Here is an 18,451-nt window from a genome sequence, read left to right on the forward strand (position 1 = left end):
TTATTTAAAAAATTCTTTAAGAAACAGAACTATATATCATCTTTGCATTGTTGTGTGCATTTCTAATTGTAAGCTGTATGATCATTTGCAAAGATTAAGACCGAATTATAACAATAATTGACTCATTCTTTTAAATTGTAATCTTGTTTCATAAGCAGAAAATAGAAAAATTCTAATTGTATAAAGTTTTTGGGTTGCATCATTTGGAGTTTTAATTTATTAATAATCTCCTCTAATATTCTCTCGATGTCTTGCCGATTTTTGTTTAAAATATTCTTCGATTGCACGATTCGAGCTAAAAAAAGTTACAATTTCAAATATTCTAGGAAATCTGTCATTTTTTAAAGATATCTCAGAAATTAGAATTACATTCTTTGGAATGTCTGCCACTTCTTGCCAATTACTATCTCACCGCCCGATCGCGATGTAATTGAATGAACGGCTTTCGCGGCCGGCCATCGAATCAGATGGAATCGACCCTCTGAAATCTCCGAAGCTGCCGATTTCTGATTCGTCGGGGGGTCGTTGCAAATGGCGAGATAACCGCGGAAGGGTAATGCGGTGTTGAAATTGGTTGCACCGAGGCGGTCGGCCGCGCCACGGAAAATTACGGTGGTAACGGCACCCGGGCGGTTGCTGCTGAAACAACCGGAAAGATCCCCGGCTGTCGAAACACACCGCGAAATTTCCACCGTTCGGTCCCCGCTGCCGCCGCTCGAAAACCCCCCTGTAATCTTTCGCGCACGGAGCGCCGCGTAATTAACGCGCGTGGCTCGATCGACCGAAAAATTTCCGGGGTTTGTGTCAGGTACTGGCACGTTTGCGATTCAGAACGCGTATAGGGAGCAACCCGCCATTGCGAGCATCGACCGGACCCCCCTTTTAGATACATTATTCACACGTATGGTTTTTTTGCCTCTTTTTCGCTTTAAAAAACGAGGGGTATTGATGATAAGACGTGTCGAGAAAATAAGATTTCTCCTAAAAGAATATATTTTCCCAGCTTTTATATGTATAACATAAATAGCTGTTGTCGCGCGTGCGCGCACGTATATAGTTCTTTAAAATGTATGACTCATCAGCTTTTTATAATTTTTTATTTAAGATAATCCTATAAACAAGATCGTAAAATTTGTGTTGCTTTATATTAATACGCTTTCATCGAAAATTTAAAAAAATATTTTCAAGGTTCATCTAATAGATAATAAGTGTGAAATGTAAAATAATTAAAATGTATATAAATGCATGCGTGTCGAAAAGTAAATTGTAAAATATGATGAGCTAAATCGGGCTTTAACGAAGCTCTGCAACACATTAAAGAAACCTCGTGAAATAAAATTCGGAAAAAACTTCTTCGCGATCTTATTTCTTTTATCTTCTTAAGGGTGCAATGCTCTTTCTTTTTACTTTTCTAACGGAATTAGATTTTTAATTCTGAGAAATACCGTAAAGGAAAACGGAATGCTTTGTCCGTGAGCAGGAACGGAAAACCGAGAGAAACTTTACGATTCCAGCAATTTCTTTCGTCCGCGCGCTCCGCGAGGAAACGTATAAGCCTCCCCCCCTCGCATTTTTTACACGCATTTCCGGGGGGAGAAACAGCCTAATTCTTCACGGCACGCGTTATTACTTCGCTCGAAAGGAGGATTCCCAGCGCCCTCGTAAAAGATGCACGATCGCGATTGTTAAAGCGAGAAGGAATAAGCGAGGAATAAGCGTGGCTTGCGGGTAACAAAGGGTTTAAAGGAATCCGGCCGTCTCGAAGGAAATCATCCCGCGTTGTCGCGACTGTCGGGATCCGTATTTGAATGTACGCCTCTACATTTTTCATGATCCGCCGGACGAAGATACCTTTGCGTCGACGATGAATAGGACATGGCCTCGAGAATGTTGGGGAATTACGCGCGGGGAATATAATAGAACGTATCCAATCTATGCATCGGTAGAGGAATAGGAAAACTCTTTCGTATTTTCACCGAAGAGATGGTACATAATATAACAGAGATATCGACTAACGTAATAAGCCGCAAATGATAACAAAATTACATAGAAATATAACGTAGGCGTTGTTTATCTCGCGGCATGTTCTCGCAGAAATTTCATTCGAGAGAAAGAATCACTCGTATAAGACGATCCACTTTCACGTAATCGCTAATGAATTCCGGTAAACTGGGACGACGTGGGATAAGTGAGATGACGATGTTTAAGTAGAACTCTGGAATATCCCACTGCGAAAGTTACGACCGCATGGCCAAAACGGCAACTAGACACTTAAGCAACTCGGCGTAGCGCCGCCTGAAACTGGGTTACATGACTTACATCCGTCATAGGAGTTTGCGCTAACGTTACGAGAGTGTACGTTTGCAGTGGCAACGACTGACAGACAGTAGTGCGGTCCTTAAACGTATCAGTCCGCCGGCACGTTGAGTCCGCTCACCGGTGAACCCATATTCCTTCGGCGACATCGTCTCTCTACTCAAAACCGTAATCGGACAGCGTTCTCGCAACGGCGCGATCAAATATTGTGCGACGATGCGCGAAATACGTTTCGCGTTTAATCGCGGGCATCGCGCGCGACGCACTTCTCGCAAATATTGGCCGAACGTGCGCGCCGCATTCGCGCGGCCCTTCCGATGCCCGCGAGCAAATAATGCTCGCGCTTTATGAAAATCAATTAATTCGAAAAAATAAATAAACTCGATTGGAGAGGCGGAGGGGGCGAGCGGTGTTGCGCACGCCCGCACGCGCGAAACTTTTACAATTCCCGAGGGAATGATGACGGATATTTTGCCTGGCTCAACGGCTCGCGGCTCGTTCAGATTTTTTCTCACCGTACCGTGGCATATTTTGTTGAAACTGCGCTAGCTCGCTGGAATTTGACGTTCCGGTCGAGGAAATATTTTTTCAGCGTAAAATATTCACAGTTTTATTTTGTCTAAATTTTATCAATTCGGTCGGAACACGACAGCAAGCGTCACCAGAGAAAGACGACTTATATTGAGACTTTATTAATGGAATAATATACTTTCTACAGTGTCTTTCGTAATAATATCCATTGCCAAGTTTTTAAGTAATCAGCATAATAATAATTGCGTTAGAAACAACATTATTCGTCACAATCGCGACGTTCTCCGAAAGAACTGCTGTAACCGTAATATTTCGCGATGTCATAAATCATTTCGTCGATTATATTTTGTTTCGCCGAATGTAATATACGGAGTGGAATTTTATTTCCAGTCGATGATAGATTTGCACGCCCGCGCCGCTCTCCGCGCGATTTATCGCCGACAATAATTACACCGCGGAATTACGGCGCATTAATACGCCTGAGTGCGGTAAACAAAACGACGCGGGCGTCGAAAACGCATTCGGATTCATCTGCAGAAAATTCGTGCGCTAGGTGCGTGATAAGAGAAACGTGAATTAAACGCGCGATACGACAATCGCGGCTTAAGCGGGGCTTGGCACAATTACTTTAGATAATTGTGTATCTCGGCGGTGCAACGAGTCGTTTAGATACCGGGGATCGTTGCTGGACGAAGGAAGAATGATAAATTCGTGATAATGTTCGTGCACACGCGAATAAAGACTCGCGACGGTGTAAAGAACGAGTTACGCGAAGTTGCGATATTGAGTACTTTATACTGTCGCCGAGAATACCTGCTTTTAAGCATTTTTAAGAAATACTGAGATACTAAAAAATTAAAATTCAATTTTTATATATATATATATAATGTAATGTATTTCAATTTTATTTTTAATTTCAATTTTAATTTCAATTTTTTATTTAATTTTATTTGGGCAAACTAAAATTTGACACGAAAAATTATAATACCTAATAAAGATAATTATACAAAAATTAGATAGAAACGTAAAATTAAAATTAATTTTGCTTCCATTCTGTATGTTCTATTTCACTCGAAAATCTGTTGATTATTGAGTTCGAAAATGACTGGCTAACACTGATTTGGAGCTTGATCGGAAACCAGCTCTGTTAATTCTGCTTTTAATTTTGGGGGAAACCGCGTGACTCCGCAACCATGTTACAGCAATGTTGTCGTTAATTTAATTTTATGTTACAGGTCGGCGTGTATAAAGCGGTTTTAAACGATCAATTACACTGGTTGCAGTGTGATATGCTTCAGTTGAAACAATTCATCGCGCGGAATTGTTCTCGAAACATCACCAGCTCTTCAAACTGGACCCGTGTTCTTTTTTTTTTTTGCGCTAAAAGCGAGATTCTTGCGAGAGAGAATCCCGACGCTTTGTACGAATCGACGGCTACATCGCGGCATCGGGTTCCTTTTACCGCTTACCACACGCGCGGGGGATCTTTATCTATGATTAATGGAAACTGCTGAAATAAATATCGGAAAAGCAATCAGGTACCCTCCCCCCCCATTCCCTCCTCTCCTTCATCTCGAAAATGGAATAAATAGAAGACGATTTTCCCTCGCCGAATCGCGTTCGAACGGGATATATCAGTTCCCGGTCGAATTATGGTTTTGGTACCGCGAGTACGTTCGAGAGCAATGCGGAGCCTACTTGAGAGAGCGAGAGAGCGAGACAGAGAGGGAGAGAAAGGACGGTAATAGACTATGCTAATGACCAACTAGACGAGCGCTTCTCCGATTCATCTTCAGCCGCGAACGCCGCGATCGCGGTTTGGCAGTTTGCCGCTCTGCAAGTGCACTTGACCCGATTCAAGAACCTCGATCGTCACGGCGCCGATACGAAAAAAAAGGAGGGTCCGACAGAAAATCGATCGGCGAGACCTTCTTCGTCTCATGAGCCGATAGCTCGGCTTTTTAATGGATTCACCCGAATGAAGGGAATATTGACAAGAATTAGCCTCTCCACCGCGCCGTCACGGTGAATGCTTGATATTACGGAATTAACCAGCTAGCTCTCGAAGCCGTCGTTTTTCGGAGACGAGAGACCCGAGATTGAATCTTAGAGACTTCCGTCGTAGTGGAAAATAATAATTGAAGTTGTCGCAAAACAATAATGATTTAATTGAATTGCCGATAATTGAAACACGAGATCTTACAAACACATTTTGAAGTTGCGGTCTTAATTTTGAATTCATAAAGTTCTAATTATATTATTTTTTAACGTGATATTAATAAAACATATATACATATAAATCTTATTATTTTCTAGACATAATCTAAATATAATATATTTTATACTGTTATTCTAATCAATATAATTAATTAATGTAATTTTGTTACTATAATTAATGCAATCCATCTTTTTAGTGCTACAATATCTAACATGTTTAAAGTTAGGGAGAAGAATTTCTTTTTTATATCAGCTAAAATCCTTGTAGGTTACATAAACTTTTTACTACACTAAATCATAAATCTTAATCTTGGGGCTTCTGGAGTTAATAGACTCTGAAATTTCATCTTACTGAAGAATTAATAGAAAATAGCGCCGCGCGGAATATTATATGAGAGAATTTAATTCTGCCAGTATTGACAAGTCGGGGAGGAGTAAATATTTGCGATGCGAGTACCTCTGGATGAATTATTTTCATGTGAACTCAACCAAATGAATTAAATGTGACAAATTAGTTGCGCCATGTACGCGCAGAGAGAATTGATGAAAAGAAAATATTGTATGCGCAAAATATAATATACACGTATTTGTGTTAATTTCACGAAAATTCAGAGAGAATTAATTATTCATAATACATATATTTGCATGAGTTATGAGTCTTATGTATGTATAAATTGATAAACACTTTATCAATTTTGAAGGGAACTTTGTGCATTTGCACGGCGTAATTTAACAGTTCGAACATTTATCACTTTGAATTCAGGTTTGCAGAGCTCGCGATTTTTGTATCGCTTTAATATTTGGAGCACAATTTTGAAGTAATATTCCTATCTTTCAGACTTCTAATCGCATTTGAAATCACCGCGTGAATTTCGCTGTAATTCGTTACGACGAAGCTAAATCGTAGAAACAAAAGTACGAAACCGAGGGTATTACTTTAGATTTCTAGGGGAATATACATTCGCGGGGAAGTGAGATGAACGTTACACAATAACGTGCAGGCGTTGTAAGATCCCATTAAAGATCGTGACGTCTATTTTCCCCATTTATCCATTGTAACGATATCTCGTTTGTTTCATGACGGGACGCATCCTCATGTCGCCTGTATATCGCGGTTAGCACGGGTAAAACATAATTCGATCTATCGCAACGTCCCAGTTACCGCGCATATGATATCCAGCGTCTCGCTTTTCCGCAGCAATTTTCTCTTTATTTCTGACTGATGATGTTCACAAAAGATAGAAATAAAAACGTCGATATCATTTGCCTGTCTCGTTGCAGATTTTTTTCACGATGCTCCAGCAATAAACTCTCGGTCCGAGTTATTCTCAATAAATGTAAAATAGATTGATTGCATTAATATTTCGATTTTTAATATTAATTCCCGATTATTTAAAAGTAAGTTAAAAATTTATCTAATATTACGTAGTTATAAGTTTTATCAGTTATTTACATTTTAATTTTCTAAAATCTTTTAACTGCTCTCTTCCCCTTAAAAATTATTTACGGTTAAATTTTAAAGCAATTTCCACGTTTCTCAGTTTGGATTTCGATCTTAATTAAAAAATATATTGCGAAACCGCGCAGCGAGGATAATAAAATTCAAGTACGTTGCATTAACAAGTAATGTTATAATAAAGCAAATTTTCATTTATTTTTCATCTTCATGTATGATAAAATGGTGCGGTATGTCTGGTATTCGTGCATAAATTAAAAATACGCCAGCGCAAAACGCGATTACGTTGTGCATTTCATTAAAATTAAAAAACGCAATCTCTTGTTCTGTCACGTGCACCTTCGTATATATTTCAATATGCTTGTATATAAATCATTATTTTATTGACACGCGACACTGTATTGCGTATAGTGTATTGTGAAACAAAAAGTGTTATAAATTTTGGTATTAGAACGCCATGGAATGTAGCGTTTGCCACTAGAAAAAAATAAAACGTTGAATTAAAAAATATCTATTAAAATCTGTGGTACAAAAATTGCAGAGTGCACGTTTTCCACGTTTCTTAGGCTGCGTTTCTTAGCTTCGCTTTGGGCGCTTTTGTGCTGAAAGCGTCAGTGTATCTTTATTGCTCATTACATGTTGAAAAAAGATGGAGTGATGCTTTCAGCATAAAAGCGTCCAAAGCGAATGCAGTCTTAAAGAAAGATATCTATATTATATTGTATATTTCGAGAATGGACGTATCCGCGGCAAAAGGGTGGGGTGCACGGTATCGATTATTTCGTCGGCCGACACTCACGTTCTCTCCACCACAATTTAGATCGGTTCAGCATTTTTACAAGTGCTATAAATGAAAAGTCCATAAATTGCCGACGACCGATCTCCCCGGCGGTTGCCCCGCGCCGCGATTTTATATAAACGTAACCCGTTCCCGCCCGTATTTATGAGGCCACATTTATGCCGCCGCACTTGGTATTTCCGCGGGTTAATTCGGTCATAAATATACGTAGACGCTTCTACAGCGATAATCGGTATCCTTTACGTTCATATATGTGTTTGTTTTGGGTATGTTGCACATGTGCCGAGCACATGTGCACGGGATATTCCAATGCCGATGAACGTGAATAGCAAACTGAAATTGCGTTCTACCGATATAAAACGTATAGAATAAATTAAAAATGTTTATTTTCTCAGAGTTAGGCTCTATATTTTTCTGTAATCTCTATAATTACGCTTTTATAGAATTTTTCAAGAAAAATAAAACAGCGGCAAAAATACATTTCAAAAAATATAATACGAGGACACACGGATTCTTTATTAAAATTTAAATAAAAGAGAGAAAAATAATCTCGATAAATTTAAATTGAATATTGTCGGAATTCCATCAAATATTATTCTCTAAAAAATGATCCAGAAGAAGGAAATAATAGATGGTTAAAGAGACCCTGAAAATACTATAAAGAAAATAAATACTGTAATATCTCTAATGCCCTCTTTATCCAAAGTTACTTAGGTTACACGATTAGAATTAGAAAGAATAAACGTTAAATAATAAAATCGTAAGAATTATCGAACCCCCCCAAGCTACGCGTGTAATGTTCGTAATAGTGCGTTACCGAGCTTACACGGCAAACATAAATGGTAAGCGTGGGATTACGATATGCAGGTCTGTATTTACGCTGATATTAACACTAGCCCCCATTCATCCCAATAAGCGCCGTTAATGCACTTTGAGACTTGCGAAAATCTGTGCTGTATAATAGATGGATACGTCGACTCCGCACGTTATAACGTTTGTACGTCAAATAACCCGGTGATTTAATCGTGAATTTGCATTCGCCTGCTTAATAGATGTTTTGCAATTGTTGATTTATGATAATAGAAACGAGCGCCAGTAATATAATTCACGTAAGTAATCTAATTTCTGGAGTAAGCGTCGAATTCATTTAGGAACGGTATCCCATGAGATTTCGCCGGAGTTAACTGGGTGTCTTGAAATTATTATATATTTTATAAATAAATTATATACAAGAATTTTATTATATATATGAATGAAATTCTGATTACGATAAAATTCAAATAATTAATTAATTAAAAATTCTCGGTATTAAAATTAACGAGTAAAACAAAGAAAAGTGGGCTTTGAGAGTCAAATGCGATTAATTGCATGAGTTAACGTGAGTTATGTAAAATTTAATTAGTAATTTAATATAAATTAAAAATCGTACGTTTCGACTCTACTTTGAGCCATATATCTTCAGTGCAACGCGGTGATAGATAAATTAAATAACTCCAAGCTCTCCGATACTCAAGCATTATTATACGCAATCTCAAGCCCCAAATTATCTTTTTTAATTTTATTCAAATTTAAATTGCGTATATATTTCTTTATCATATTCTAAGTCATTTTATATCATTTTGTAAAGATGTTTCTGAGCCATTATATTCTCTCTCTCTCCCTCTCTCTCTCTCTCTCTCTCTCTCTCTCTCTCTCTCTCTAAAGCGCTTTTGATTATTATATTGAAAGTTGAAGCAACATGAGATCGATAATTGCACAGCTCTCTAATCCGGCACTAATTTCAACAACGATAATCTTCGTGAGGAATCTCGCGGTATTGGCGGGAAGATTTTCGTTCCGCGGCAGTAAGATCGCGGAAATTAAGTCGCTCAGAGAGAATTATGCAAATTGCGGATCATCGGGAAGGCATGCCGATGTGATATTATCGTTTCACATTCGAACAGGCCAGCTAGCGTTGGCCAATCCGCGATATTTGAAATTGAAATAGAACGTTCCCCGCCTTTAATCGATGCGACTGGAACGGCCCAGCCTTTCTTGCTGCAGCTCGTCTGTTAATGTTGGATGATCGAAAACGAATCAATCCGCATTTGGGAGTTTATTGGCGTCTTTCAAATCTCTCCCTAAGTCATCCATAGTGATCGGACAATAAAGGTATTTAAGAAATGTGACGAACGGTCTAAAAGATACGAAAGTCTGTTTTTATTATTAACGAATAGCCTTCTTTTTCATTGGCATTCCTATTTATGATAATTTCTTATTTGTTATTTAAAGAATACGTACCCAAGGTATATTTGCATATTTCTCTTGAGACCTTTCAGAAACACGTGACGTTAGCTCTACGATATAAGGATTTAACGTGGTAACCCTATACACTTTCGATCTGCATTATGTTGCAAACTAGTAAAATCAGGCTGAACTTTATCTGTATTTGTTCTCGACTGCTGCCAGCGGTCGATGGTTAGCGACAAAACGGCGGAGGTATGCTCCTTACAGAGGTGCTCCCCAAGTAATTACTGAAACATTACGTGCCAGCCGCAGTTGTTATATTGTTGGCTTTGTTCCGTGCAAACAGACGCGTGCAGTTGCGGTTTTGCGCCCCCTGAATATTTTTGTAATATTTAAACTATTCGCGCGATTTTGAAACATTTTTCGTACAGATTTTCATTTAACTATTGTACAATTATTGAACAAGCACGTGGGAAAGTATATTTTGTTGGAAAATTGTGACATGATATTACATCCTGCCAAAATTTTGTAATATTTAAACTATTCGCACGGTTTTGCAATATAACGGGACCTTTTCAGTGGTCTCCGTTATTATTTTAGAACGCACAGATTTTTCATTTCATAGATACGAGAGAGATTAAAAACTTTTCGCTATACCGCACGGTATACTATATAAATTATTTAATAATCATTTATCTTCCATTCTCTGGGCATCTGCACAAAAATGAAATTCTAATCCTAATGTTCTTCTACGAGGCTTTAATCCTCGACATCATTCAACCTTCTTGCCGCACGTACAAATATGGCTTTCGAATGCACCGTATTCGATCAACAGAGGAATAATAACATCGATTTTATTCGCGTTTCGCGGTGCTATTTTGTGAAATTTCACGACTGAGACGTGTTTTATTACTCGATAACCGACTTTGGGTTCGAGACGTGTGTAAACGTCGACGGTGTTACGCGCGGGGTACGTGCGGCCGCTGTTGAAACGTTCCATAAATCAAGACGATCTTGACTCGCTGCAAGTATTCCATAAATCAAAAGGATCTTGGCTTGGCCGCGAGTAACAGCGAGCACGGTGGCGGCACGTATTCTTGTTGCGTATCAGTGCTCGCGCTCTATTTTGTTTAGCGACCATGTCTCGCGCCAGTAAAACTCTATGGGAAATCGATAACCCGTCCGAATTTTCTTCGGCACCGAAGTAGTATGTTATAGACGATTTTCGAACGAATGCTCGATCGATGATTATAGTTGTTGAGACGGATGGATGAACTATGAAAGATCAAAATAAGAAATCGGTACATTAAGTTAAACTCTAATGCAATCAGTAACCGTTGTACATTTTTTCAAAAAAATTAGTTATGATCCGATGTGTCTATAAAATATATATCTTATTTTTTTACGTTTATTTAATGTATGCATGTTGAAAATATCTTCGAACATTATGCTCCCTATTCGAAAATAAAATTTTTTATCCTGGAAAGAGATGAAATGAGGCCAAATGTAGATATCTAATCCTATAAAGAAATATTTAAAAAATACTTAAAAGAAAAAAAAAATAATATATTTAAAGATTAATCGTTTTTCCTTAATTAAGCATTTTATGCATAATTATACATACTAATTCATTTTGTCATTTGACATAAACATATATAGAATACATAAATATTTTATTCTGATCTTCGCTTGCAATAGATGGCATCCGGGCGGAAGATGGCTTTATTTTAAGAGATGAGGGCATCCAGAATTAGTATCCAAGCCGAAATGTATTAGAAACTACTTTTACTTGATTTATCGCAACTCTCACAATCAAAGAAGATTCTTCCAGACATTCTAGTAGGGCGGCATTAAGGAGGCTTTTGCGAAGTGCATCTCTTGGTTCAATCCAGTCCTGCCAAATCTCCAAAAATTTAACGAAGGACGCGTATCGCTCCTGCGTGACCAAACCCGACTTGAAGATGTTACTCATCCCGACTTTGTCACAAACAGTTTCGCACGTGTTGGTGAGGTATTCACGATTTGCATCCGTGTCGGATCCGAGCTTTTTGATGATAGTCATCAGTCCTGCCATGCCAAGAAAGACCAAAATCTGATCACAGTAGATTGTATTAAATTCCTTTTCTACTGCTTTTGCTAGCTCAGGTGTCATGTACACCTGGCACACGGTCATGCTTGTTGGTCGTTTTCCTAGTGTCCAACAAATGGCCGTCACTATTATGTCTTCAGGGTAAAAATGATTGTCAGGACAGAGTATAGCGTGCGGAGGTTCGATGTATGTGGCTGTAGCTGCTACGGGCAAACGGACCTGACGATGAATTGGCTCATAGCCTGCTAGGTCCTCTAGGGTGATGTCTGAAGATATCAACGGAAGATCCAGATCCTCGGACACTTAAAAGAATGTAAAGACACGAAAAGTATAGAGACTTCATTAATTAAACTATTATTGATAAGGATTAATCATTTGCTTTCGGGGTAATAAACAATGCGTCAATATAATGAATTACATTTTAGCTTCATATGTGTGCATGCTACATTATTATACTATCCAGGATTAAATATTAATATACTGGTCTCTTTTAACCCTTTTAAAGTAATACATCTACTTAATACAAATTTCGCAGATCCATTAAATTAAACTAAGATCCATTAAATTAAAATATAAAAAAATTTGCATCACCGATACACGGAGTTCAAATATACATTACATTGACACAATACATAAACATATTTAAATTTTAATAAAGCGTACATAATTTAACATAATTAATACTTCTAATTGCGCCCAATGATTTTAATATTTCCTCCTTCTTCCAGACCCCTTCGTTATAGCAAATACTTGCAAAAAAAATTTAATTACGATTGCACGCGCATTAATCATCGGAATATAACAATTGCACCTTGAACGACTTTCGATGTTAACAACACGCGATTATTTATCATTAGTAAATTGATATATTCAATATTGGATATCTCGCACCGCTTTCGGTTAAATCGACAATTCGGATGTATTATTCCACATCTTTCCAATTAAAAAAACAACAGACTGATGAATAAATTGATGAGTGAAATTGACCAGCCTCAAGATGCAATGTTAAAGTCGCCGTCTCGATATGCTCATGAGTCGGTAATCATGGGAATTAATTAATCACGCGAATTAATTCTTCATCTTCTTCTTCCAAGGAAAACTTGGAGGCTGCGGAACGCGGATATGAACTGTACATTAAGTTTGTAGAGGGGAATTTCGTGAGTGTAAACATAAAACCAAAATATTATTGACTATTGGCCAGCCATTTAAGAGCTACGAACAAAAAAAATTTCAGCCTCGTGTGCATACGATTGTTGTAAGACCGAATTCCGCAGCGTCCGGGGTTCAGTTCCACACGCAATTGTCTTTTTTTCTTTCAGATTTTTTATAAAATAATAAGTCGTTTCTTATTTTGTGAGCAAAGAAGCATTAAAATGTAAATAAATTTTTAAATAGTCAAAATTACTGACTTTTTATACAGTATAAGTTTGATTAGAAGTATATTAATTAATAACTAAATTTTTCATATACGTAATATAAGGGAAAGTTTGTTGTTAATTAATATACTATATTTATCTACCAAATTCTTAATGTCATATTGTATAAAAAGTCAATAATTTTGACTATTAAAAAATTTTTCCTTTTTAGTGTTAAGAGGATCCTATAGCAAACATAAGCTTAGAAAGAGATAGACGGGGCGTAAGCCTAGGTGATAGCGCGGCAAGGGAAAATAACGGCTGCAACTCGACAAACTTCAGTTAGACTTGAGAACATTCGAACGCTCGACAGCACATTCGCTTTGGTGTGTATTGGCAGGACGTGGAGGGGATGCGCTGCCATTTCTAGACTTTTCTAGGCTTTGAATCTTAATTCCATTTGCACGATATTGTTCCTACATGTTGTCCCTAATGCCGATTTATTTCATTTTGTAATATATAAACTGTGGTATTTTGTATTAAATATTGTCATCAGGTGATAGCTGCATGTGCCCAAATTAAATAAAGATTTCAATTTTTTTCCATTTTTGATATGAACTCGTGGCACTCGATTTTTGTGCGTATTTTAATTCTGTAAAGCCAACTGAAAGATTTCTTCTAATAAAAAATGTCTGCCACTATAAGATCCTCTTAACAGTACTCATGCACTTGGTTCGATTTGACCAATGTTAAAAGCGAATATACTAATAATAAAAATTCGGATGATGTAATACTAATCAAAATTAATGATAGCATTTAGAATCTTACTTGTTACAATTGTGTTTTGAGAAATAATACGATGAGTGATCGTCGATGACAATACAGAGCTACCCACTCGCTCGAGTCACGTTGCACGACTGATATCCAGCGCAGACAAAAGCCGATGTGGCCGATGTGCTGGGCTTGAAATCGAACCACTTTAGTGCAGTGTGGCCAACTCGGTTATAGAATACATCTCTGAACTCAAAATCAGAATTCAAAAACCTTTCCAATTATTCACCAGAAAATCTAAAAATCTCTATTTTCTTTTAAGACATAACTTTAAAGGGTAAATCGATTAATCGAAAGGATTTTGTCCACTAGCATCTCGATAATTTGTTACTTAATTGATCCAAAATTTGTCCGTGTCTTGCGTTTCTTCCCATTAGTGGTGCCTGATTCTTAATCGATTCATCGAGAATCAATTCTTTTTTATAATAAAAAGTTGATTCTTTAACGATTCTTAAAATATTGATTCATCTCGTTGAATCGATTATTTTCAGTTTGGATCGAGGGGATCAACGTTCTTATGTTTTTTACCAGTAAAGCTAATGCTAATAAATTTCAGCAAGTGTGCAAAGCAAGTTTTGGGATCAATTTAAAAATATAAACCTTTATAGTCTATAAAGCCTATTGCTTAGTATAAAATTTATTAATAAACAAAGTCTGGCTCGTGTTTGCAAAGCAGCTACAAATTTATTACTGATATACACATGTTTCATATTTCATAATTATTGTCAGATAACGATTTAAAACTTTGATTTAAATCTTACAACATTGCTCCCTATTCGAAAATAAAATCATTAATCCGAAAAGATATAAAACGAAGCCAAATGTAGATATCTAATCCTATAAAATAATATTTAAAAAATATTAAAAAAAATATTAAAAAAAAAACCTAGAGTAATACATTTATTAATCGTTTTTTCTTAATGAAGCGTTTAATATAAAATAATAGTTACTAATTTATTTTCTCATTTAACATAAACATATATAGAATACATAAATATCTTATTCCGATTTTCATCGTACATGAAATAAAAACCCCATGAAAAAGTTTAGATAAAAGTATCATGTATTAAAAATATTATTACTTTACTTGTTATGGTTCTATATTTTACTTATTTTTCTCTTTTTTAAATATTTATCTAACCAACGGGCTCGTTAATTAAAATGAACAGAAAAATTTAATCTACTATAATGCATTTGATACTAAAATTGTCCAAATAATGTTATTAACATATCATATCTTCATGGCATTTCAAATTTCTTAAAAATCTTATCTATATGTAAAAGATCATGCTTGGTAAAAAGTGTAAAAGAAAATATTCTTACTATAAATTTGGAGACATAATATCTCTTTCGCGAAAATCATCCTATCATCACTTATTACTTTCCATCGAACTTATGCAAAAATAAATAATCGCTCTGGCTGATACATTTTCTGTTATTTTTATTATTCATACTTATGAGATTATCCTATAAATTTCAAGCAACTGATATATCTCGCAATTAGTTGATATTTTATCGTAGAATAAGACGTTAATAAGTTTCTGCATTTATTTAATCTTTGGGCCCTTCAATAGTATCTCGTTGTCATCATTTTTTTCTCGACGCTTACAGAAGAGACGCGGCTCAATATTAAGGAGATTGGCGTTAGTTACCTCATCAAGGATCTCGAATTTCAGCGTTTTATCTACTTCAGCATCTATGATATGTCTATCGGTACGAGTCTGCAAATCTATCAAAATATGCCTTACGCTATCAGGGATTGTCTTTTTGTTGGCAATTTCGGTCGCAACAACCGCATAGAAAAGGTCTGGGTATTTCCTACAATTGAGGCGATCTCTTCCTTTGAGCCTGTAAATTTCCAAATATGGGAAACGATCTCCATATCTTGTACGTAACTCGTCCATAGCTCTTCTGAGATCCGCAGCTTGTTGTGCGATATCCGGGAGGAAGATGGCTTTATTTACATTTATATTTTGTAAAGACACAAAGGCATCCATCTTTAGTATCATCTCCATGCCGAAATATTGAGTCTCTATTTTTACTTTAGCCATCGCAGTTTTCACAAGCATAGGAGATTCTTCCGGACAGTCCAGGGCGGCAACAAGGAGGCTTCTGTAGAGTGCAGGTCTCGATTCAATCCAAATCTGCCAAATCTCTAATGTTCTAATAAAGGTCATGTATCGTTCCCGCGAAACAACACTCGATATGAAGATGTTTTCTATTTCGGTTGCGCTACAAACATCTTGCCATCTATTGATGAGGTATTCACCATTTGCATCCATGTCGGATCCGAGCTTTTTGGCGATAGTCATCAGTCCTGCCATGCCAAGAAAGACTAGGATCTGATCAGAGTGAACATTATGCTCCATGTTTATTGCTTCGTACAACACAGATTGGTTGTACAACACGCATGGGTACTCGGGTATGCTTGTTGGTCGTTTTCCTAGTGTCCAACAAATGGCCGTCACTATTATCTTTTCAGGGTCAAAACCATTGTCAGGACAGAGTATAGCGTGCGGAGGTTTGATGTATGCTACGGCTGCACGTGCTATGGGCAAGCGGACATCGCGATAAATATTCTCATACTTCATGCCCTCTATGATGGAAGATCCCAGATGATCGGACACTTAAAAGAATGTAAAAACACGAAAAGTATAGAGACCTCCCTAATTAAATATTGATAATATAACCTATTATTGATAAGGATTAATCATTTGCTTTCGGGGATCGTAATAAACAATGCGTCAATATAATGAATTTCATTTTAGCTTCATATGAGAATGCGCGTGCACAATAAGCTATTACACTTAATCTAGGATTAAATATATATTAATACTGGTGTCCTTTAGCTCACATTTTAAAGTAATACATCTATTTATTAGTTTCACAGATCCATTACTCTTTAAATTAAAATAAAACAATTTGACTCATATACGAAGTTCAAATATGAATTACATTGACATATTACATAAACATATTCAAATTGTAATACGCGTGCATAATTAAACATAATGAATATTTCAATAAATAATATTGCGTGTATAAAATAATTATTAGCGATTATTTAATTCGTATACGTGATAATAAAATAATAAATAAATTACTTATTTCGTGATTGTCTCTGTGGTTGCGTCGTCCGAATCTTCTAATATTTCCTCCTTCTCCTTTTCTCAGGCTCCTTTGTTGTAGCAAACAGTACTTGCAAAATAAATTTTTCTTTTAATTACGATTGCACGCGCATTAATCATTGGAATATAACAATCGCACTTTGAACGATACTTTCAATTAACAGCACGCGATTATTTATTATTAAGCCACTTAAATCGACAATTCGGATATATTATTCCTAATGAACTATACATATACTAAATAAACAGAGACAGAGTCGCAAAGCAACCATTCTGTCTTCTTCTCGTGGCCCGGGCGCTAGCATGGGAGTTCACATTCCACTATAGTATATAGTTCACTGATTATTTATTCATATATTTTTCAATTCGAAAACAGCGGACAGATGAATAAATTGAGTAAAATATCTGTTTCAAGATGCAATGTTATGGCTCGTCTACAATAGCCGCAAGAGTATGCAGTAAGACGTAAGCAGTAAGTTATTAACTAATGGGATTTTTACAATTCAGAATAATGTGTTGACTGTGCCGACTGTGGTTGGTCAATATAACTTACTGTTTATGTCTTACTGCATACTTCTGCTGCCATTGTAGACGACGCTTTAAAGCCGTAACCTCGATGTGCTCACGATGAGGTTATCTCGATAATCGTGGAAATTAGTTAATCGCGCAGGTTAATAATAGCATTTGAATTCGTACGATACTTGTCGCGATTGCGTTTCGAGAAATAATACTCACATAGCTACCTGCCCGCTCGAGTCACAGTCTCAGTGAGCGAGTGATAGGGCGTCGACATCGACCGAGTGCGCGCAACAGTACGCAGAAAAAACAAATATGCAACGGCCGCGGTCGTGTGATGTAGCACCGATTTCTTGATTCACTACAAAACATACAGTTCACAGTAAAATAAATGTGGAACACTCCTAAAAATTGATTGCGATAACTCGGCTATCTGCGCACATTGAAATAAAATTTGCTTTAATCGTGAAAGTATCTATGTACATTAATTTATTATTATTATTACTGTAAAAGAAAAATACACTCTCGCAGGAATAATTGTAATATACTTAATTTATTTTAGTCAAGGGATATATGTACCTTTTCTGGCAATCCTCTGTCATCGACTGACTGTGGTCTGTGTCTGTGACTCGCACCTCGCACTACTCGCACTCGGCTCGGGCAGACTTCTTAAATTTTTATTAGCTCATGCCTCTTGTCAGAGAGCAATACGGCATACGGCCATCGACTCGGGCAGACGCTTGAGACGCTTCGCTAGTTCGCTACTTCGCTCTCTTAAAAACATAAACATAACACGATCGAACAAAAGACCGACGACCGGCGTACCTTCTCTTCACTCTTGCAACCGCCGCGCCGCTCGCGATATACATGTTATCGGCCCCCCCCCCCCCCACACACACACACACACATACCACACACGTACATACACGCATATATTCAGCTTCTACATTACTTTCTGTAAAATTTTTACGTTTCGAAAGGAATCAA

At 37.0% G+C, this 18,451-nt stretch overlaps 2 protein-coding genes across 7 annotated transcripts in view; both read right to left on the reverse strand.

Annotated features, from left to right (window-relative positions):
* Positions 1–18,451, reverse strand: part of Dpr1 (defective proboscis extension response 1) — a 337,775-nt gene that overhangs the window by 15,971 nt on the left and 303,353 nt on the right. For 2 of the 6 annotated variants that reach the window (XM_071780144.1, XM_071780145.1), the window contains exon 4: positions 11,130–11,936. The exons of 1 other annotated variant lie outside the window; for it this stretch is intronic. In XM_071780144.1, the coding sequence (XP_071636245.1) occupies positions 11,296–11,936 (641 nt within the window). In that variant the 3' untranslated portion in view covers positions 11,130–11,295. Of the gene's footprint in view, positions 1–11,129; positions 11,937–18,451 lie in introns of those variants that run through there. 3 more of the 6 variants (XM_071780143.1, XM_071780141.1, XM_071780140.1) reach the window with 2 other exon arrangements.
* LOC139815158 (uncharacterized) lies at positions 14,483–18,307 on the reverse strand. Its single transcript, XM_071781827.1, has 4 exons — positions 18,044–18,307; positions 17,684–17,825; positions 16,925–17,018; positions 14,483–16,446 (listed from the first exon to the last, which is right to left on the reverse strand). Coding segments are annotated over exons 3-4 (1,080 nt in total). The 5' UTR covers positions 16,926–17,018; positions 17,684–17,825; positions 18,044–18,307; the 3' UTR covers positions 14,483–15,367.

This window comes from Temnothorax longispinosus, chromosome 6, assembly GCF_030848805.1.
Source record: "Temnothorax longispinosus isolate EJ_2023e chromosome 6, Tlon_JGU_v1, whole genome shotgun sequence".
Lineage (NCBI taxonomy): Eukaryota > Metazoa > Arthropoda > Insecta > Hymenoptera > Formicidae > Temnothorax > Temnothorax longispinosus.